General features: G+C 40.6%; 1 protein-coding gene across 1 annotated transcript in view; it reads left to right on the plus strand.

The window, feature by feature from the left end:
- Positions 1-24,168, plus strand: part of LOC126412682 (AP-2 complex subunit alpha) — a 322,697-nt gene that overhangs the window by 263,597 nt on the left and 34,932 nt on the right. Inside the window, exon 17 of the mRNA XM_050082389.1 lies at positions 3,173-3,317. Within this exon, the coding sequence (XP_049938346.1) occupies positions 3,173-3,317 (145 nt within the window). The remainder of the gene's footprint in view (positions 1-3,172; positions 3,318-24,168) is intronic.

Consider the following 24,168-nt stretch of genomic DNA (forward strand, 5'->3'; position numbering starts at 1 on the left):
AAAACTTTCAGCAATTAATGCCTTCATCAACAATACACACACATACACACTCGTGCGCGTGCACACTCGCACACGACTGCAGTCTCAGGCAACTGACACCACACTGTGAGCAGCAGCACCAGTGCATTATGGGAGTGGTGACTTAGTGGGGTTAAGGTGGTGGCTGGGGCAGGGAGGGGGAGGGATAGTATGGTGGGGAGTGGCAGACAGTGAAGTGGTGCAGGTTAGACAGAGGGCAGGGGGAGGGGGGCGAGAAGTAGATAAGGGGAGAAATAAAGAGACTCGATGTGGTGGTGGAATGACGGCTGTGTAGTGCTGCATTGGGGACAGGGAAGGGGCTGGATGGCTGAGGACAGTGACTAACGAAGGTGGAGGCCAGGAGGGTTATGGGAATGTAGTATATATTGCAGGGAAAGTTCCCACCTGCGCAATTCAGAAAAGTTGGTGTTAGTGGGAAGGATCCATATGACACAGGCTGTGAAGCAGTCATTGAAGTGAAGGATATCATGTTTGGCAGCGTGTTCAGCAGCAGGGGTGGTCCACTTGTTTCTTGGCTGCAGTTTGTTGGTGGCCATTCATGTGGACATACAGCTTGTTGGCTGTCATGCCTACGTAGAATGCAGTACAGTGATTGCAGCTTAGCTTGTAGACCACATGACTGTTTTCTCAGGTAGCCTTGCCTTTGATGGAACAGGTGATGTTAGTTACAGGACTGGAGTAAATGGTGGTGGGAGGATGTATGGGACAGGTCTTACATCTATATCCGTTACAGGGGTATGAGCCATGAGGTAAGGGATTGGGGGCAGGAGTTGTGTAAGGAAGGATGAGTATATTGTGTAGGTTTGGTGGACGACGGAACACCACTTTGGGGGTGGGGGCAGGTGGGGGGGGGGGGGGGGGTGGCGAGGGTAGTGGGCAGGACATTTCTCATTTCAGGGCACGATGAGAGGTAATCAAAACCCTGGTGGAGAATGTAATTCAGTTGCAACTGTCCTAGGTGCTACTGAGTTGTGAGGAGAATGCTCCTCTGTGCTTGGACGGTGGGACTTCCACAACCCTTGCTCTCAATCCCTTACCTCATGGCTCATATGCCTGTATTTGACCTAGATGCAAGACTTGTCCCATACATCCTTCCTCCACCACTTACTCCAGTCCGGTCACTAACTCACCTATCCCTTAAAAAGGCAGGGTTACCTGTGAAACCAGTCATGTGGTCTAAAAGTTAAGCTGCAACCACTGTGCTGCGTTCTATGTAGGCATGACAACCAACAAGCTGTCTGTCCACATGAGTGGCCACTAACAAATCGTGGCCAAGAAACAAGTGGACCACCCTGTTGCTGAACACACTGCTAAACATGATATCCTTCATTTCAGTGACTGCTCCACAGTCTGTGTCATATGGATCCTTCCCACCAACCACAGATTTTCTGAATTGTGCAGGTGGGAACTTTCCCTGCAATATATCCTATGTACCTGTAACCCTCCTGTCCTCAGCCTTAGTTAGTGACTGTCCTCACCTCCAGCACTTCACTGTCTGCCACACTCACCACACTACCCCTCCGCGTCCCAGCCTCCTCCTTACCCCCACCCAGTCACCGCACCCATCATGCACTGGTGCTGTTGCTCGCAGTGCGGTTTCATTCGTCTGAGACTGCAGTTCTGTGCGTGTGAGTTGTGTTTGCATGTCTGTGCATGTGCACGAACATGCGTGCATGTGTGTATGTGAGTGTATTGTTGACGAAGGCCTTAGTGGCCAAAAGCTTAATTGTGAGAGCCTTTTTGTTGTGCCTATCTGAGACTCAGCATCTCCGCTGTATGGTGAGTAACAACTTCCCTTCTCATAATATTGTTACATGGAACAGGATAGGAGTAATTACGTGTGCCATTGATCAGTCTCATGGTAACGTTATAATGTGGAACAAGTGCATAAGAAATGCACACGTGAATGATCATGGTTTTTTCTCTCTCTCTCTCTCTCTCTCTCTCTCTCTCTCTCTCTCTCTCTCTCTCTCTCTCTCTCCCTCCCCAGCTTAAAATTATTACCTACCCCATTTCCTTAAATGGCACAAAATGCGTATATTACAGCTATAGATTTATTTATTCCTATTCAAGAATTCATCTGTAGTGTAGAAAGAGTTGTCAAGGAGAAAAGATTAAAATTTATTTTTAAAACTGTTACTGCTGTCTGTCGGGCATTTTATTTCATCTGGTCTTACATCAGCATGTTTTACCCCTTTCTGAGCCAAAGATAGGTTAGGTAGAGGATAGTGTAAGTCTTTAAATTGCAATTAAAATGAACTGAAGGTGAGCAGGACTTGTAGCCAATCAAATGGATTGTTAGATGTACTAAAGAAATTATTTGATGAGTTCAAAGAGATAAGGAAAGACCTAAGCAACACCTCAATGGAAAGTTGGTGGATGACATTACAAAACATGCAGAGACAACTTGGATGCTCAGAAAAGTTTAAGGGAGGCCTTTATTTAGCAGTGAATGTCTGTCAAATGAGTGGTTGGGTGGTCAGCATTGATATCTGCTTCAGTGTATCTTCGTAGCTCGAATTTCGTGTGGTTGTGTGTTAATACCTGCTTAAGTGCAACACCTTCAGCCAAATTTCATGATGTGCAGATGTGAATGTGAAAGTTTTTTTCTCAAATGTATGCAATAAATTTCAAATCTAAATGTATGTAATAAGTTGAATCATGTGTAACTCTCATAAAAAGTCAATGTAGCCTTTGAAGTGAAAGTTTCCTTGAGACATAGTTGATCCATCAGAAAAGAGATGAGGTGGTATAGGACCAGAATATTGTGTGCCATGTCTCGGGCAACCTGATCATATAGTACGTGGCCTTCGCCATCTCAGGAACTTACAACTTTACACAATTTAGTGAAAGAAACTGTATTTAATTACAGATTGAACTAGGTAACAATGGTGCCAGTTGATCACTCTCTGTAAATAAATGTTTGAAGAAAATTGTTTACAAAAGAATTTATAAATACATTTAGAAAAGATGTATAATGTATTCAGTCAGATCTCTTTAACATGTGGGTGTTGCAAGTTTTCTAACTTTTGCTTAATTGCATGCTGCTTCTGTGATCAGTTCCAAAAAAGTTTGTTTTGTTTGTTATGATATTAATGCTGCATGTTTTAATAAAAATGAACTATTGTTTCAGATGCCCCAAGTATGAATATCACCTTCATATATAACAATGTACCCCAGAAGTTAACAATAAAACTTCCACTAACAGTTAATAAGTTCTTCGAACCAACTGAAATGAATGGTGAATCATTTTTTGCACGGTGGAAAAACCTTGGTGGGTAAGTAAGAGTTACGAAAAATATTTTTAATTCAGCAATCCAACTAAATAATAATCATTCTGAGTAGCTTTGAGAATCTGCTGTAAGTCTTAAATATAAATCAAGAAAATCTGTGCTGCCATATTTGAGTAACACCTTCAAAATTTAGCTTTATCTGTTAGGCATCATTGGGTAAGCAAGAAAAGATTTTCGAAGAAATATTATTCGTACTTCTGACACTTGAATGAAGAGTAATTAAGCATTTTTGTGCTAGTGATATAATGTGCATTTGCATGAGTTTGGGTTTGTATGTTTAGTGCCAATGGAAACATTATTGGCCAAAAACTTGCTTGCTTGACAGTCTTTTTGTTGTGCCTATCTTTGACTCAGTACCTCTGTTACATAGTGAGTAGTAATCTATCCTTTTCATAATACTTGATGGCTACTCCCCATGTAGCAAAGTTGTTTGGTCGCAGACAGGCACAACAAAATGACTGCTAAACATGTAAGTTTTCGGCTAGAAGGCCTCCGCCCCCACCCCCCACCCCCCTCCCCCCTACCCCCCCTCTCTCTCTCTCTCTCTCTCTCTCTCTCTCTCTCTCTCTCTCTCTCTCTCTCTCTCACACACACACACACACACACACACACACACACAGTTTCTCTGGCTGCCAATTACAGAAAACGCATTCAGACATGAAAGACAATGTTCAAAACATTATGGAAAGAGGTGTGTGTGTGTGTGTGTGTGTGTGTGTGTGTGTGTGTGTGTGTGGTTTTTTTTTTCCCAGAAGGCCTCCTAGCCGAAAACCTTACATGTTTAGTAGTCTTCTCTTTGCGACCAAACATCTCTGTTATATGGTGAGCGGCAATTTATCCTTTTCATAATATTGCAGTCAGCCTGGAAAAGTTGAAGTTTGGTTTCCCTTTCTAAGAAAAAAAAAAATTTCATATGTTGCTGGTTTTTAATTTGCTTCAGCAAGTATCCCTCTGTCATTGAAGATCAAGATGCTAGAACATTGGTTTCTGTTGCACACTTCCATTCATTAATGCCATAGAAAATAATATCCGAGAACAGTTCTGCCCTTTAGGCATACACTTGTTGGCCACTGTTGATTGTAAATTACGTGTTTGCTCTAGTTGCTACCTACGCAGATGGCTTCGGTGTTTTTGAAGACCACTCCATGTGATTCTAAGTGGGAGAATGGTTCAATTTATTTCTTGAGATTTTACTTCCAGTCTGTTGAAACTGATACGCTGAGCTGAGCTGGTTAAGCACCAGAGCTTTCCATCCTATCCCACGCCCTCCCATGTACAGGGTAATAATTATTCAACTATATGAAATAAAATCATCATTACTTCTGAACAGTTTGAGTTAGGACGTTCAAACTGCATGGTTGGGCGCAGGGCACAATGGGAATTAATATGGATTGTATGGTTTGGATTAGTGACGAAGCCCACCTTTATTTGGATAGGTTCATCAGTAAGCAAAATTGGCACATTTGGGGGACTGAGAATCCACAATTTGCGATCAAGAAGTCTCTTCACCCTCAGTGGGTGAATGTGTGGTGTGGGATATTCCTTCGTGGCGTGATGACTGCCGGGTGCTACGAGAAGATTTTGGGAGATGGTTTCATCCCCATTATCCAAAATATGCAGATTTCGACAAGATGTGGTTCGTGCAAGGAGGAGCTTGATCCCACCAAAGCAGGAGAGAGTTTGATGTCGTGGAGGAGCGCTTTGGGGACCACATTCTGGCTCTGGGGTACCCAGAGACCACTGGCTGGGCCTCGATTTGCCACCATATTCTCCGGATCTGAATACACAAGACTCCTTTTTATGGAGCTGTATTAAAGATAAGGTGTACAGCAATAATGCCAAAACCGTGACTGAGCTGAAACAGCCATTCAGGAGGTCATCAACAGCATCGATATTCAGACTCTTCAGCGGACCATGCAGAACTTTGCCATTATTCTGCATCACATCATCATCGATGATGGTAGGCGTATCAGACATGTTCATAACCTAAAACCGAATATCGGTAGCGATGTTTACATGTTGAATGAAGTGTGCAAATACTGTAGTTTGTAACTAATTTAAATTTTTTTAATATAGTTCAATCATTGTCATCCTGTATTTGGATTTATGTTCACACTTTTATGGCTCTCCTAACACCTTATAAGAGTGCAAAGGGGTCATTTACCAGTAGTGGATTTTGTTTGGAGGGCTTGGCGAGGAAGATTTCACTTAGGGTGAATGGGAACAATCCGTGTGAATCTGTGACTACTGATCGTGCCTTTTGAATTGTTCTTACACTCCCATAAGAATTGTAAGAAAGATCATGTATTTTTCGCATTCTAAATTGTTAGTTGGCTAAAGATTATGTTGATCAGAGCCCTAAAGTTTCTTAATGTCTCACTGGTAAAATGTCCAGATTCACGTTCATTCAGCAGGTTTGCAAGTTACAGTAAGAGTTTCATGGTTTTTAATTTTGTATTTATTAAGGAAGATTCATTGTGAGGTGCATAAAGGATGCATGAGCAGTGTGGATCCTGTTTACCACATCCTATCTGGAGGTGTAACATTTGGAGAGAACACATTTGAGATACGTAACTGGGATAACTGCTGTCAGGTGCAGTGGGACATGAAGCGGAAACAGCAGCAACAAAGGAAAATGAGCACTAGACCGGGATTCGAACCTAGGATCTCCTGTTTACTAGGCAGGTGCGGTAACCACTGCGACGTCCGGGACAGTATTAACACATCTGCATGGAGTAGCTTGGTATGCCTCATGGCTGATCCACACTCCCACTGAGTGCCACCTATCTGCAGTCCCTGTCCATGTATACTCCTGTTCACTACTTATAGGTTCCCACTGGAGGTCAGATTTATTTGTGCATTCACACTGAAGAAAGGTGGATCTGTTGCCCAGCCAGGCTTATCAATTTGAGTGCGTAGTGTCTGTGCCTTCGAAAGAACTCACACTATGTAGGTCCCACAGCTGTGAAACACAATAGGTAAATTGAAGGGGGATACCTGCTGTCAGCTGCAGTGGGACAGCAGTGATCCCCCTTCAATTTACCTATTGTGTTTCACAGCTGTGAAATCTGTGTGGTGTCTGTTCTTTCAAAGGAACAGACACTTTGTGTTCAAATAACATTCCAGATAAGTGAAGTAAAATTCCTGTTCCTGAACTGATGTGTGTGAACCTGCTACAGCAGTTCGAGGCAGGCTGTTTTCCAACTGTTTAGTTAGGCCAAATTATGCTCATATGTACTTTTCAATCAAATAATGAGAAATTGCAGTTCAAGTGAATCAACAGAAGCATTAGCATATGCTAATACTGCATCTCTATTATGTGTGTGAACGTGAGCAATCTTTGAGTGAAAATTATTCTATCAAATCAGTATCTAATTTCCAAACTACTGTCTTTGGATGACTTTCATGGAATGTGGGTAAAAAGTAGCGAAATGCGTAGATAAAGCACACAGCCTTATTTACACCCATTTGTGAGTGGTCAAGTTTGATGCCGCTAATCACCCCAGTATGAAGTGTTTTGATCAGTTCTACAAAATGTTCAGGCTAGCCAGTGCATCATAAAAACACCAACATAGCATATCTAGGCTATGTCAGATATTTTAGGACACTGTTTTCTAGGTTATTGAACACTGAGAGTGGAGAAACTCAAGTCTCGGTATTTCGTTTATACTTCTCTGGTATAGGTAATCATTTCAGTGGGGTTTCTGGAGGAGCAAAGCCTGCACATATTCTGGAAATACTTTTGCTGAGACAGCTGTTCAGCAGACTTCTATGATAGTTCCGGTGAGGGAAAGCAGAGACTGCTGACAAAGGCCTCAATGGCCGAAAGCTATAATTGTGTGAATCTTTTTGTTGTTCTTATCACGACTCAGCATCTCCACTATATGGTGAGTAGCAACTTTCCTTCTCTGGTATTGTTATGTTCCATCCTGGATTTTCCATTGTTTGATAGTAGTTGAAATCACATTTTAAAAAATACAGTAACTATGATGGAATTTTTCATGTGTTCTGGTACTACTTAGGTGGTGTTCCCATTAGATAGTTAAAAAAATACTCCAGTCTTCAAGTCTAATTCTCTGCTAATGAAGTTTAGAGGGCAAGGAATCTTTCTTGGTGTCAGATTTAATAATATCATTGTTCAACACTCAGCATGTCAGTGGTGCAGCCATCTGGGGTTGTTACGAATGCAACCATCTTTCGGTTGTTACAAATGAAAGTTCAAATTCCCTTGTTTTCATGAAACCAGTCTTATCTTATTTTTTACGCCAAAAGTTTCTTCTGTGATTCTACATTGTTGTGCCTTAGTGAAGTCCATACTTGGTTTTTAAAGATTCATTCTGTAGTTTTATGGTACGAAACTGAGGGACAGTTCTGCACTTAGTACTTTGTTTAAAACCGTGTATACTATCAACTTCGAGACAATTTAAAATTACAAGAGGACCATGATTCCACCATACAAACATTCCACCATGCAAACATCAGGAAGTGAAGTTAAAACAACTGCCTAGCTTTTGGAACTGTCCGTTCCTTGATTACGGGGTAACTAGGGATAACTTTGGGACAGGCCACTCAGACCCCGGATTAAGAGAGACACCTCAAATGCGGACAGTAGATAAAGGTAGAACTGTTAGTGAAAGTAGCAGCATTCATAGTAGCTTTAGGAATAAAATTTAGCTTCAGTGGTCACACTTTCCATTCTCTCTCCCATGTTGTTGTTGTTGTTGTTGTTGTTGTTGTCTTCAGTCCTGAGACTGGTTTGATGCAGCTCTCCATGCTACTCTATCCTGTGCAAGCTTCTTCATCTCCCAGTACCTACTGCAACCTACATCCTTCTGAATCTGCTTATTGTATTCATCTCTTGGTCTCCCTCTACGATTTTTACCCTCCACGCTGCCTGCCAATACTAAACTGGTGATCCCTTGATGCCTCAGAACATGTCCTACCAACCGATCCCTTCTTCTAGTCAAGTTGTGCCACAAACTTCTCTTCTCCCCAATCCTATTCAATGCTTCCTCATTAGTTATGTGATCTACCCATCTAATCTTAAGAATTCTTCTGTAGCACCACATTTCGAAATCTTCTATTCTCTTCTTGTCCAAACTATTTGTCGTCCATGTTTCACTTCCATACATGGCTACACCCCATACAAATGCTTTCAGAAACGACTTCCTGACACTTAAATCTATACTGGATGTTAACAAATTTCTCTTCTTCAGAAACGCTTTCCTTGCCATTGCCAGTCTACATTTTATATCCTCTCTACTTCGACCATCATCAGTTATTTTGCTCCCCAAATAGCAAAACTCCTTTACTACTTTAAGTGCCTCATTTCCTAATCTAATTCCCTCAGCATCACCCGACTTAATTAGACTACATTCCATTATCCTTGTTTTGCTTTTGTTGATGTTCATCTTATATCCTCCTTTCAAGACACTGTCCATTCCATTCAACTGCTCTTCCAAGTCCTTTGCTGTCTCTGACATAATTACAATGTCATCGGCGAACCTCAAAGTTTTTATTTCTTCTCAATGGATTTTAATACCTACTCCAAATTTTTCTTTTGTTTCCTTTACTGCTTGCTCAATATACAGATTGAATAACATCGGGGAGAGGCTACAACCCTGTCTCACTCCCTTCCCAACCACTGCTTCCCTTTCATGTCCCTCGACTCTTGTAACTGCCATCTGGTTTCTGTACAAATTGTAAATAGCTTTTCGCTCCCTGTATTTTACCCCTGCCACCTTGAGAATTTGAAAGAGAGTATTCCAGTCAACATTGTCAAAAGCTTTCTCTAAGTCTACAAATGTTAGAAACGTAGGTTTGCCTTTCCTTAATCTTTCTTCTAAGATAAGTCGTAGGGTCAGTATTGCTTCACGTGTTCAAACATTTCTACGGAATCCAAACTGATCTTCCCCGAGGTTGGCTTCTATTAGTTCTTCCATTCGTCAGTAAAGAATTCGCGTTAGTATTTTGCATCCGTGACTTATTAAACTGATAGTTCGGTAATTTTCACATCTGTCAACACCTGCTTTCTTTGGGATTGGAATTATTATATTCTTATTGAAGTCTGAGGGTATTTCTCCCATAGGAAAGGGAAAATGAAACGCCAAAAGTTCTCAGCCACCTCCATGGCAACTAAAGGCTTAAGACTTTAGCTGCATAGCAACATCAGATGGAAAAAGCATATTGAATATCTCAATGCAGAAATGAACAAAACATGTTACCTTCTTTGCTCATTAAAATTGTGGTGTAGTGAGAAAACAGTAATGAATGCATATCATGCCTACTGTCATTCTCATCTCAGATATGGGGTCACCTTCTCAGGAAACTGTAAAACAGCTAATAGCACTTTTAACTTACAAAAAATGGCCATTAGAATCTTGTTTGGGTGCAAGCATAGAGACTCTTGCAAACCTCTGTGTAAGAAATCTGATATTCCTCCATTACCAGGTGTATACATTATGGAAACCCTTTTATTCTTTGAAATAAATGTAATAAAATGTAAGGGCTGGAAAAAGAAAACTGTGATTACATGATCTCTTTAGCAGACAAAACAAACTTACGTATAACTCAAATCTGTACAGCTCTGTGCCAGAAAGGTACTTTTCGTATGGGAGTTAAGCTTTATAACAAACTTCGTGAAAACATAAAAGCTGTTACTAAGGTCAATACCTTTGGAAAATCTCTAAAGTCATATTTACAGCTACACTGCTTTTACTCTATTGAAGAATATTTAAATTTATGAAATGTGTTATATAAATACTTTTTGTAACCTTAAATACGTATGCCTAGAAGTGACCATCAGCTGTATATTTATAACTTGACTTTTCCAATGTCTTAAGCGTAAGGTGCTTTGTAGACAACAGGACCAATAAATAAATAAAACTAAAACAACAAGAAAAAGTTCAAAAACCAATTGCAATTTTTATAACAGTTTGTGGAGCATATACAGTTAAATTCCATAGTTTTTCCTTTTTGAGGGTAACATGTTAAGAGCACTGTTTGATGGTGACATGAATATTGCCATATATTATTAGGTTGTGGTCAGTCTGCCGGACCATCTCCAACATTAGTCCAGTGTCCTCACACCTAGAGTGAATAGTTAATGTCACCTGGAATTCTAGTAGTAGACAAATGATGGTTAGTATTGGTGTTAGAGAAGCAGGTAATTAATATGAACTAGTAAAAAATAGAGCAACTTTTTGTAAGCTGTTTGGTACATCACATTTTAACAAAAGTATTTGCACTCTGAAGTGTGAAAACTTGGGAGCAGCGTTAATTGGCAAAGAAAACTTTGATACATGACAATAATACAATGAAGCAAAATGGTTGATATTAAAGTTATTTCTGTGAGAATTAATGAAGGAAAAAATTAATGTTGCATGTGTTCATAAACTTGAGAGCGCATTATGAGAAGAACTGAATAAATATTTGCTCTGGGAAATAAAACAGAAACCCAAAAATCAGCATAATTACGTACAAACATGAAGTGATACTCAACACACACTAACGTTATTAATTATCCCTGTAACGGAAAGGCATAGGGGAATTACAGCAATCCTCCCCCCCCCCCCCCCCCCCCCCACACACACACACACACACACACACACACACACACACACACACACACACACACTCTCTCTCTCTCTCTCTCTTTCTCTCTCTCTCTCTCTCTCTCTCTCTCTCTCTCTCTCCCTCCCCCCCCCCCCCCCCCCCCCCCCACCCCTCTCCATAATTAGAGAGACACGGTTTGAAAATGTCAAGATAAAGTTAAAATTATGATGATTTAGTATTTTAGTGCATAGGTGCATCTCCCACCCCCATATTGTGGAAGATGGTAGTTTCCACAGCAGACCTAGCCAAGATTTCACTCCTAGAGCATATGCTCTGTGACCACAGCAGAGTCTGCCAAACCTCTATGTCTCAAATGTAGTTCTACTGTAAATACATTATGGAAACTGGTGCTAAGAGAGACAGTGTCAAATGATGTAGACAGAACAAGAAATGAATTTTGAAAATTGTTCATCCCACTTTAATTGCACTACACCATCATTGATGGCAGTTGCAGTTTCACAATACCCAGTTCATACAGGTCAACAGACACGCATATCTTCCATTGCGAATAATAGAGAAGAAGAATCACCTAGTCCTTAAATATGGTCATGGTATTGGTTAAAGTTCATAGCGGCATAATGTACTGAGACAGACACCTGAAAGTAACAATACACACAACACAATTTATGGTATTATCATCAAAATTTATAACACCATCCCATAACTGGAGTTCGCAGATCGTTAGCACTTTTGAGTTTCATGTTGACTAGTTTGCCCAAGATTTTAAGACACAAAGATATGACACTCTTTACAAATGCACTTATGGATATTATATTGAGGTGCAGAATTTCACCTTAACTGACACAAAATGGTGAGTATCAGGCTATCAATATGCAGACTTTCACACGAAAAAACATACTGATGTTTTCTGTGTGCTCACCGGTCACAAACTATAATACAAACCTGTATGTAGGTGTTACCGATCAGTCGCCAGCTCTAATGCAATGTTATGTAGAGAGGTTAGCTGTATGATATCCGGATGCAGACCGCTCATTTTGAGGGAGGCGTGACTAAAGTCTAGGATAAGAATATGACATGATTTCTGAAACTACATAATGCTTCGAAACTAAACTAGGTTAGATAGTACTATTTTATATGGACTCTTAAGACTTGACTGTTGTTTGGTTTAAGAAAAATGTTTCAGGTTAGTAATTCCAAAAAATATATGGAACACAATTATTGCACATTATCTGAAATCTCTTTATTTAAGAGTATTGCATCCATCTTGAAATAAGTATTCTGAGATTCAGAATTATTCGAAATCTTAATTACTGAGCGATTTAATCAGTGATAGTTGTTGTCCAGTTCAGAAAAATAAAGCAATATAATTATATTGTCAAAATTCAGAATCTTGTAGCCATTAAACCAAAATAGGCAATTTACATTTTGAGGGTATGAACTTTTAAAGTCAATTATTTTGTAAGTTAACTAACTCCAGATAATTCCAGATACTGTCTTGGAAAGTTAGGAGTGTTACCTTCGATTGAGTGCGAAGAATATGTCCTCTACTTCTCATTAGACCACAAGGATTTTTCTTATTGTGTGATGTTGTTATAACTTAAATTAGATGTTACTTTCAGTTATGCAGGCTTCCAGTAAAACCAATTGGATCATCATAATCAGAAGCATAAATATAAATAACTGAAATAAAAGTTTAAAAGAGATTTTGCATAAATAACTATTTTACAATACTTCTGCATAGACTATGAATGTGTTTACGATTGTGTTAGCTATAGAACGAAAAGCAAACAATTTTTAATTGTTCATGGGAGCAGGAACCATAACACAGGGATTAAATTCCAACTTGTTGCATCTCGCGCTCAGCACTCTGGCTTCTGGCGCCACTGCAGTCTTTTGAGGTGGTGAGAGTGAGATGGCTATATGCTGAAGGCTGCACACATGAGAAACTTAGGAAGACATGTTTGCAAACAGCGCAACCACTTCCAAGACTTGAATATTGAAGCATAAATCTTTAAGCAAGACTTCATCAGTAGTTTTTAATTTTCAACTTCTTATTTTTTCTTCAAAGGCAATTACTTTATTACTTAACTAAAGCAGTACACTAGACTTTTGTTAATATTGTGAGCAGAACTACGAAAGGCTTTACATAGAGGCTAATGTTAAGTTATTGTGTATATTTAAGCAGTACACTAGACTTTTGTTAATATTGTGAGCAGAACTACGAAAGGCTTTACATAGAGGCTAATGTTAAGTTATTGTGTATATTTATACACGTTTCAGTTTTAAAATAGATAATGTACTTAGAAAATATGTAAAGTATCTGAAACAAGATAGTCGAACACATGGAATTACACAGATTAAAATCTGATAAATCTGGGTATTGGTGGGACTTCACTAATTTTGCAACAGGCAAGAAAGGTTCAACACCTATGTTGAACCAAACATTGAAGTAACTTTACAACTTGTCTGTGCAATCGATGATATTATTCTTGGGGGTAACGTTTTATAAAAGTCTTGTTAAGTCCTCGAGAGAGAGAGAGCGCTCAGATTTAAAATAATGAGGTACATCAGCAGCCAAAACTGACAACGGTCTGACAAATAAATTGAAATCAGTCTTCAGACATGCAAAGCCATGCAATCTCTTTGAGAACTCACGATGAAATATTTCGAATACTGGAACGTAGTCAGCCGTGCCTGATCCACAAATCACTGCCTCATTTTCTCGGAAATGTTCCATTTCATGAACTTGGAGATGATTTGTCCATAGCATTAATTTTCATTTGATAGCATCGGTTTTGTCCACTGCATGTTACCAAATAATTTTCCCATTCCATTAAGAGACCTAATGACTAAAAGATTTTGTGGCTGCTCTGCTTACCCTTCAGTCAGTTTCTCGTAATGACTCCCTTCAGTTTAGACAGCACTTATTGTCAGCAGTTGGAAGACGACATATCACATTATTGGCTGGTTTTGTAATGACATTCCAATGAGAGTTTTTTCAGCTCATAATAATGTGATGAAATATTAAGCACTTTGTCAAACTATATGAGAAGTAAAGCAATTCGCTTTTAGTGCATTCCTATTGTAATATTCCTAGTACAGAAAGTAAACCTAATGTCACACAAGTAGTATTGCTAGAAAATTGGTTGCTGTGTCTCAGGACAGTTGCCTAGCTGTAGTGATGTCTGCCTGCAGTCTTGATTTCCCTTTCCCTCCTTTCTCCTCAGCTATGCTCAGTACTAAACTTGTAGTACTAGGCAGGAGTGTGGTGGGTGCACTTGCACCTGCAGAGTGCTGTTCAGTGAGGCTTACTTCAGTCTTGAGATACAATGCCATCATTTTTCACATCCCCTTTGCTGCTGCTACTGCTGCTAGTGTCCTCTAATACAATTATTAACTCTTCCACTCTTTGTTTCAGCACGTCTCTTTGTTTCTTTGTTGCCAAGCCTCTTCCATCCTGTGCCACATGTATGTGGCTCTCAGGGGCTCTGCATTTGTTTACTGAATATGGGTTTGGTGGCTGGGGTTTCTGAGCTGGGAGAGGAGGAGAAGATTAGTGTTTAACGTCCCGTCGACAACGAGGTCATTAGAGACGGAGCGCAAGCTCGGATTAGGGAAGGAAATCGGCCGTGCCCTTTCGAAGGAACCATCCCGGTATTTGCCTGAAGCGATCTAGGGAAATCACGGAAAACCTAAATCAGGATGGCCGGACACGGGATTAAACCATCGTCCTCCCGAATTTCTGAGCTGGGGCTGGTAAGTACTGCCAGTCCCTTGTCACCATAAGCTCTGAGCCTGCTTCAGTGACCACTGTACGGTGTGGCAGTGGAATGCTGTGTGTCACAGGGAATTGGGATCTTGTCTCAACTGCCTGGATCGCAAGGATTGAATAATCCTCCAAAACAAGAAACTTCAATCTCAAGGTGTGCAGTGCGCTGATGAGTGGCTGTTGTGGTGGAACAGTTGTTAGCGGGCAGCCTCTAGGGAACTGACTGCATCTCAGTTGTATAAGGCTTACTCAGGTATGCAAGCTCTGTCTGGATGGACACTTATTTCCATAGCTCTTGTGGGACCAAAATGGATCTTCCATAAACTTCCTTTTCCTCATCCCAGCAGAAAGGGGGGGCACGGGTTGGTACTAACAACCAGTCTAACAAGATGGTTCATGTAACCAGTCCTTCTGACTCGGGGGCTATATCTAGTTCTATAGTATATAGTAACGGGATACATGCTGCTGTGCAGAATGTGTGTGCAGAAACGGCTCTGTTAGAAGCGGCTAAGGCAGTGGGTGAATATGTTGAAGAACTGACACCTTTACTTGAGATAAGGCCACTTATTGACAGAAAAGCCAACAGATGTAAATTGAAATGGGCAACATGGGTCAGGCCTGTGGAGGCGAGGGTGAGCCAAGACGTAGTGGTGGGCTAAACATAGTTCGCAGCAAACTTAAGCAAAGTTAAAGAAAAGTGGTGGTTGCCATTCAGTCTCACATCCATTAGGACGGTTTTGAAGGGCGATTTCGTGGCACATAAAATTATGAACATGTGTGCATTCATTCAACTGATTTTTGGACATAGTAGTATATTTTTGGCTAACCGGACTAATGACTACAATGTCTGCTGTATTCCAGCATATATACTGTCTGGTTGCTGACCACGCAGGAGGGAACACAGTTATCTTGTATCACTCACATTGACAATATGAATGGGCAAGGGGTATAAGTATACAGAATTCTAGGGTGTTGGCGCATTTTAATAACTGAGTCCTAGCCATAGCATAATAATTGGGTAACAAAGCTTCATGTCTGGGCAACACTAAATGCATTGACGGTGGCAAATCAGTGGTAACATTCTGCAGTACTTGAATAAATCATTTGGGAGGTAAAACTTCTGAACTCAGAATCCGTCGCAAACCTAGTTGTATTGTGACATGTAAATTGACAAGTAGCAGTTGTGTATTCTGCTTGTTATGTGATACTGTTTGTATGGCATCAGGTGCTCCCGGGTTGGATATCTTGGCTTGTATAGTCGCAAAGTCCCGTTGTACAAAGTTCTCAAAAGATTCATGTTGGTGGAGTATCATAGCTGTAACACTGCGTATTTGCCTGGCAGATGATAGAAGATTGTCTTCAGGGTGCATTAATCGTACTTTTTGGTGTAATAACATCTCATGGTTTTGTTGAGTACGTGTCAGTTTGTCAGATTTCTTTGTTCCAATGTTGGGCATCTTCATGATCGGGAACTCCAAACACAGTTTTGAGTATGGTGCCTTCAGTGTCGACCCAGGCTCATTTTATGCACGTGGCTGGTACGGTTGAAACTATACTATGCTGTTTGCATTAAAGGTGATCAATATTTTGCCTAAGATCATGTAATACCAGTAAAGCTTTTTCTAGCCCATTTGTACAAGCAATGATTCATATCATAACATTTGATCGGCAGTTTGTTGCAACGTTAACTCTTCCTTTATAAGGGGCACAGTATCAAGTACTGTGTTAATCACTAGATGATGTGGGGTATACCATAGACTTGAGAGTTTCTCAAACATGATGCGTGACATTGATTGGTGGTTTGTAAACTGTGGCGTACTGGAAACCATACAACTAGCTGACAGCAGAAGTATCCTCTTCATGATGTGGTGATAGTTGAGAACAGTGAAGTGACAAATGTAATAGCCCAGGTAACGGAACACTTGCGTCCACATAATTCCAAATGTCCAAAATCTAGAAATAAATGATGGTCTGAAATCCTTCTGGCAATTCAGAATGGTGAAAATACGTTGCAGGAACAACAGCAAAAATGACAATCATTTGTTTTGTTACGTTGAGTGTAGAGTAGTGAACGAAGGTAGAATGTGCTCGCCAATAGGACTTGCAGACACAGTTCAAAAGAGGTGACTGAAGATTACAAGGAGAGCTGATCTCCCTTTATATTGGGGAACAAACATATTCGCGGAATTGAAGGCGAAGTATTTGCTGAGCAACAAGTTAGGTCAGCAATTTTCAAGTCAATGGCTGTTGAACTGTGAACTACGTGGTATACAAAGTGTTAGACATCAAAGTTGATGGCGGTACCCAAGATGTGCGATGGTAAATGCCAGTGTTGTGCAATAAGCAGAAGCGTTACTTCGAAGGGAATAATGCATGGTTGCAAACATGAACATGTATTTGTTATTTCGAGAAACAATGATTGAGATTACGTGTGACATAGCGCTAACAATTGGATTGGGTAGCGTTTACTACCAATGGGCAAGATTCTTCATGACAGCTGCCTCTCAGTACCAGTAGTAATAGTTGGTTGAACTATAATTTGTAAAGTTGTAGTTGGTATCTTTAATGGGAAGTATAAGATGAGGCGTTCGGGACATTGTTGTTGTACCATATATATAAGTTACTGAAAGATTATTGGTCTATACTGTGCAAAGAAAATGCTAGACGAGACAGTTAATGATAAATAGTATGTGGTATGTGGCGTATCCGGAAGCGCGGTGGATGAGCAAACCAGTGTATTGGGCTTTTACACCGGGTTGTGTCCCGTGCACGAGTTGGTACGATCACACTCTCAAAATTCTCTAATGAGGGTAGAATTAGCATTTCAGTCAGGAATTCAGTGTTTGCTGCCCTGTTACGTCACGACAGGTTGGAACACAAATAAGCGGAATTTTTGTTTGAATGGATGTGGGCTAGTACTGCAAAGAATAAAATGATATGGCCCAAACGGTCAGTAAAACTATGTTGTGCTGCTGTGGTGTTACTCCTGAGTGGTCAGCGAGAGTAAAGATGCTGTTACGGGACGAGTGAAATTTGAGACATAAGTTAGAACTGCTCGGAACACTAGATGTAAGGATGGTGTGTAACATTGTGGTAGCACTAATAATGTGGGCGGGGGTCAGCGTGGCAGCTACGTCAGAGCGGCGCGCAGCAGGTGGCTTCAAGGCCGACTCTCACGCTAACGTCATTGCGCTACGCAGGAAGCAAGCAGCGAGTTTCAGAACGAGAGGGAAATAAAGCGTACTGACACTGTTTACTGTGCTGACTGTACTTTGCAGTCTCGATTACTTGCAGAACAGAAACTCAACATGTTTTTGGGTTCCTGTGCCCAATGAACGTATTTACGTGATTCAGAGTGAGAAGTGACAAACATAAATGTCGCAAAATGAGTATAATATTACTGAATAAGGCGGCTAGATGAGTGCAGTTGATATAGTTTATTCAATGGTGGCCAACAAAACAATAAATATAAGGCACCCACTGAATAGATAAGTTCATCTGCTAGGTTCGGGTTCCTGTTCTTGGACACGAAAATTGTGCCATTGAATGTGAACATCGTTGACAACGAGAATAGAAAAACAAAACTTGATGAGGATCTAGAAATTTCCACAGTGGAAACAGAAAGCATAAGGGATTGAGTTAAAAAAAAACTAAGTTGAGCATAATTTCTGATGAGCTTTTCCTTGATGAAGCTAGAGTGTACGGTGCATCGTTGACGCGACGGTAACGCCTACTTAACCATTTATATGACAATACTGCGATCCCAAGATAACTGCTACATACTGTTGTGCAATCAAATTCACGATATTCATTCTCTCACCATTTTATGACTAAATTCACCATCTTTATAACTCCATGGTGCTGGCCGCATCGGGCCCAGCTAGTTACATAAAACTCACATCTATCCTTGGATATATCGCAGTGCCCTAAGTCATGTCATACAGTTAAATACTACTGCTTCAGTAGTTGGTGATCCATCAGAAAATACAATGGAAGAACAATGTCAAAGAATGCACAGGTTTTGAACTGAGGTTTCAGCTTACTGGTGGTTGAGCTGTGGGTTAGACATGGTTCGCTTCTGACAGTGCTTGAACAGCGATCGTCAGAGAGTACGTAACACTGTTCTCATTAACTCTTCTTGGACACAAAACATTAAAAGTACATGGTATGAGCTGTGGCATGAAAAGTAAAGGTGTAATGAATGTTGTGGTTTGCTGAAGTCTGCACAGTTGTTGGCTGCTTCATGCAAGATGCAAGACTTTTCAAGTGTTGTTCTGTTGAAAGTTGAAAGATGAAAGTGGGTAGGACAGACTATGCCACGAAATAGAAAACTTAAGGAATGACATAGACAGCTATGAATCTGGTCGATTGCCGGTTGCGTCGCACAAGGTGCGTGCCCTTGCAGGTTGTCCTCTTGCAGTCAGTTGAACTAGATGTTGTGGCCAATACTGGTTAGCGTTCGCGTAGAGCAACAGCAGAATCAAATGTTACTTATCGGTGACAATCACCCATGACCCATGAACAATGAACGACAGTGCTTAATTGTAAGAAGGGAGGAACGATATCTCATTCGATGTGGCTGGAAAGGTAGGTAGGACCGGTACTGTCAGAACGAACTAGCAAGCTGTTCATTCCTTGACAAAAGAGGACAAACAGGATAGCTTCCACAATTCGATGATAGAGTAAGGGTACAGTGGAGGGCAAAACACCTCGTCGGCAGACATCATTTTTGGCTGTCAACTGGGTTGTTTCCCAGCAATAGCAGATCGCTCACTTAATATGTCATGGAGGTGGGGAAGGGGGATTAAGGAATTGCAGAGGGTGCCTTCATTATTCAATGAACATCAAGAGGGGACTGTAGTAAGTTGACACAAGAGCCAGAGGGGATTGGTTGCCCTCTGGTTTATCTAACGAACAAGATGTACGGCCAAAATCTCTTGACCTGTGGGAGTTATTAACTCCATTTACATTACCTACAATTGGGAGGCATGTGGCATGTCCCTCCAAATAAGCGTTCAAACACAAATTAAATAAATCAAACAATGGAAAATCCAAGATGGAATGTAACAATACCAGAGAAGGAAAGTTGCTACTCACCATAAAGCGGAGGAGCTGAGTCACGATAGGCACAACAAAAAGATTCGCACAATTAAAGCTTTCAGCAATTAAGGCCTTTGTCAGCAGTAGTCGCGCACGCGCGCGCGCACACACACACACACACACACACACACACACACACACACGTAAACGCAACTTGCACACACGTCTGCAGTCTCAGAGAGTGTGGTTTCAGCTCTCTCTGACTGGTATTGTTACAAATTAAATAAAGTGTGATTAAATATGAAGTTACCCTTCCAAAGTAGTTTCTTATCTAGAACATTATTAGTAAACACTAAAATAATGGGCAGTATTTTGGAATTTACTCTGGCATAATTTAAATCCCACAAAATAAATAACTACCCTCATAACTCTGGCAACAAATTAACACATGTCAACATCAGGCTCATTGACACAAATGCTAAATTACCGGTGCTGGCAAAACTCTAGGGGATTGCCTTGGTAAATAATTGATAATAAAACATAGACAAAATAAATACTCAAAATAGTACATAGACATAAGTAATCGGCAACCTATCGCAGTGACACATGCGATGGCAAAACCACGATAGAAGCAAAAATACAAAATACTATCTCCCTTACGCAAAACTCCCTTATTCTCCAGTTACATTTCGTAGCAAAATAAGTAAAGGTATTTTCTATTATTCTCTTTATACTCTTGTTTGTATCTCCATACTGTTTGACATGTCCTTGGTATGTCTACGTACATGAAATTGGTCATTAGGTTGTGCCAATGTTATTAGTAATGCTGTATAATATTAGTGTGTCAAATTAATACTTCCTCTAGCAGTGTTTTAGTTTAAAGTGACTTCATGTCTCCTTCAGTTTTCTGATCGATAATTCCCATTACCCTCCTTGATATTATTAAACGTTAACCTCTTTTGTACGATATCTCCTGCTTTAATTTGTACTCCTTGTCTCATAACTACTTAATGTTGGTTGTTGGCAGCCTCCTAACCAATTGTGCTGAGTTATAATTGTTGTTCCTTTTTTTGACTCTCTCACCTACCTGCTCCCTATACTTGTTGACGATGGTTCGACGATACTGGTTGCCTTTCGATGACGTCAACATAACTTACCTGTCGGTGTTTTTGTTTTTGAATAAAATTAGAATCCATTTGCCATGTGTAGAGTGTATAAGAAGAAAGGTAATTTTCTTCGTGTTGAAAATGTGCATACTTATACAAAACATTCGTTGGTTAAGAATTCTATGTTAAGAATCATTGCTGCTTGAGACGCTAAGATGCAGCAGGTGTCGTGCTCGCAAGATTCCAGAGTGCTGACATTATGGATATGGCTGGATGTAACTGGTGTGGGAGCAGCACTGGCATGTGCAGCTAAGGGGTCCATCCTACTGGCTGGATGTTGAGCACTAAATAACTCCAGAATAATTTTCTGCGAAATGCGGGTTCAGTGATTGTTTTACGGTACTAACGGTGACTGCCAATGTAACTCATGTACCTAATGTTGTAGGTAGAGGCATAGATGACTTCTCAATAACTCTTTCCAGGTCATGGGTTCGATGCTAGTCGGAACTGTCTCTTTCCCAACTGAAGTATGTGGCAGTTGTATAGTATACTTTGACTATTACTCTGTTGAAAGTTACTTGCATGATGTTCAGTAGGAGCTTTTATCCCTCCCTCCTTTACAGCTCCTGATTAGTACGTTCATAAAACACTCTCAATGATACTGTTGCAACAGATTAAAGATTAACTTCAGTAGTAGTAGTATTAGCTAAGGTAAAAATGGTCGCATAGATGTTTCGTGTACTTCTCGCTTTTCCTAACATTCATCGTAGCCATTGTTGTATACTGCACTAGGTGACACAGCTTAGACGCTTCGGGAAAGCAGGTGTGTGTGGTGTGTGTGTGTGTGTGTGTGTGTGTGTGTGTGTGTGTGTGTCTTCTAAGCAGTCATTGCTCTTGCCTGTGGCTGGATACAAAGCAGATGGCTGGGCTTGGTCCCAAGGGGGGAGTGGGGCGGTGGTGGAGAGCGGAAAAGGGCCTCTGTATGTGGAGGCAGGGTAGATTTCGTTGCTACACATAGAGTTAAATTCCTCTGGGTGGTTCCTAAATGTCTTCCAGGCTTACCTTATGTCGTTCACGACATTTACTCACGGAGGGCCTTGTTTTCAAGAGATACAGACAACTCGATCGTTAAAATTCACTGAACTGCCATGATTCATTTACTCAATTAGACACTCTGTTCTTCTAAAATGTACGTAATTCATAGGTTTTATGTTTCTGCATGAACTGTGATGACGACTTGACTCTTAAATATCGTTTACTGGAAACTCGGACCTAATAACTTCTGAAATTGTAAGTGGGGTATGCAGTTACGACTACTGTTCTGGATCTGTATTAACTCGGTTTTTACTCTACCGTATTTTACAATGGCATTTCAAACTCGATCCTTTTGGCTGATGTGTTTCCCACACAGCGTTCACTTTACAGAATAAATATCACAGCAAGGGCCCGCTTCCTTGGCGCCATATAGATCTGTTTATTAGCCGCGAGAGTGGTAATACAACATAGCTGGAGACTGATTTGAGACCTCAACGTCTGCTATTTTATGGATTAAGTGGTATTTACAAAAAAAAAACTATCTTCTTTGGGTCTTTTGGTCACGTTGCAACCGTATGGTGGATGTTACGGAAGCGTAGTGTGGGGGCTTACTCCATCATGGCAGAGGCGTGTGGCTTGTGGGGTGGAGGGAGGGGAGTGAGGGGTTCCGCGTCACAAGGCAGCAGGGAGGGGCGGAATCCTAATAGCTGCTCAGTTGGCGGGGAGGGCAAGACTTGTGTTTTGCAAACAAACTGCATGTATCTATCTTGCCTGGCATTAACCAAGCGACTTACTCTTTTGCGTTTGGTATGTAGAAACACATAGTATCGTGAAAACTTACCTTGTCTCTCCAGCGGCATATTAAGAAACAATATAATAGCACTTAGGGAAGGCTCCTTTTACTTTTAAAGTAACGTATTTGATGTTTAACTTGAACATCCGTATTCTTGTTAATTGAAGACACTGTCTCTCTAGCCTGATGTTCAAATTGTTTTTTCCCATTTTAACAGTGTTGTTTTGGGTGTCTGAGCTCTTAGCATAAACATACGCATAATGTGGTTATCCCAAACTGTAAGTAGAGGGCGGTGGGTTGTCATTGATCTTGTGCTAATGGCAGTTATGAATGCGTGCAACTAAAATGCTTTTCTGGCAAAGCTTTAACATCTGCTCCTGTTGACCGATTACTAAATCGACATGTGAAGTGTCATTCCATTTGACATGTAAAAGATCAATTGATTCTTACTCTTTGTGTTCTACTGACAAGGACAACTGCTCCTCTTAATTCCATTACTAATGAGTGATTGTGCTTCCAGATCTTTACCACTATGAAAACATTACTGGAGACATAGAATGATGCAGGACAAAATGATTATGAAAACTCCAATCCCTTCCCATTAATATATGACATCCTAACTTCTATTACAAATGGTTGCCAATACTTATGAATACTTTCAAATAACATGCACAACTTAAATTAATACATAGCAATGACGGCAGTTTCCCCGTCAGTTAATTCTTTTGCTTCACTAAAGACTTTTCAAATTAAATACGTGGCATGCTATACCTAGTCCCTGGATCGTAACCCATAGGGGTGTTTTGATCTTGTAGTATATCTAGGACGTATTATAGGAGGTTGCACTACTTTATTTCTTGTCTTCTTGTCTGGGGCTACTTGTGAAGCAGGGGGTGGCTCTGAACCCTTATACAACTGTAACCTGTCAAAATGATCAATCACTGTCCATTCCACTAACTGAATTTCTGCATTTACCAGCTAAAAGTAACCCGCATGATGGGGTATACATACGTAGAAGTAAACTTCTTCCTCCTTCCCTTCTTAACTACTGGATTGCTCAACATCACTAAATCTCCTACCTTGTACTCGGGCATTATTTCTCTCTCATTATTCCTTTTTAACTGCTGAGCTGTAGCTTTAGCATTGTTTCCTCTTACTTTCTTCCAAATAGCTTTTAAATGTCGTTTCAAACCTTTTACATCTGTGGATCTAATCCCTGGGGGCAGTTTGTCAATCTCAAAAGGTTAATTCATGGGTTGGCCATATACTGCCTCATAGGGGGAGTATCCAGGGGCCTCTTGGACACGGCTATTATATGCTGATGTGACGTATTGGAAATACCTGTCCCAATCAGAATGATTTTCATTGACATAATAAGAAAGCATACGTGTGACTGTGCAGTCAACTCGCTCTAAGCGTCCGTTAGCCTTAGGGTGAAATGGGGTCGCTCTCCACTTTTTGATTCTCAATAGGTGACAAACTTCTGTAAATAATGCTGACATAAGTTCATGCCTTGAT

This window comes from Schistocerca serialis, chromosome 7 (assembly GCF_023864345.2).
Source record: "Schistocerca serialis cubense isolate TAMUIC-IGC-003099 chromosome 7, iqSchSeri2.2, whole genome shotgun sequence".
Lineage (NCBI taxonomy): Eukaryota > Metazoa > Arthropoda > Insecta > Orthoptera > Acrididae > Schistocerca > Schistocerca serialis.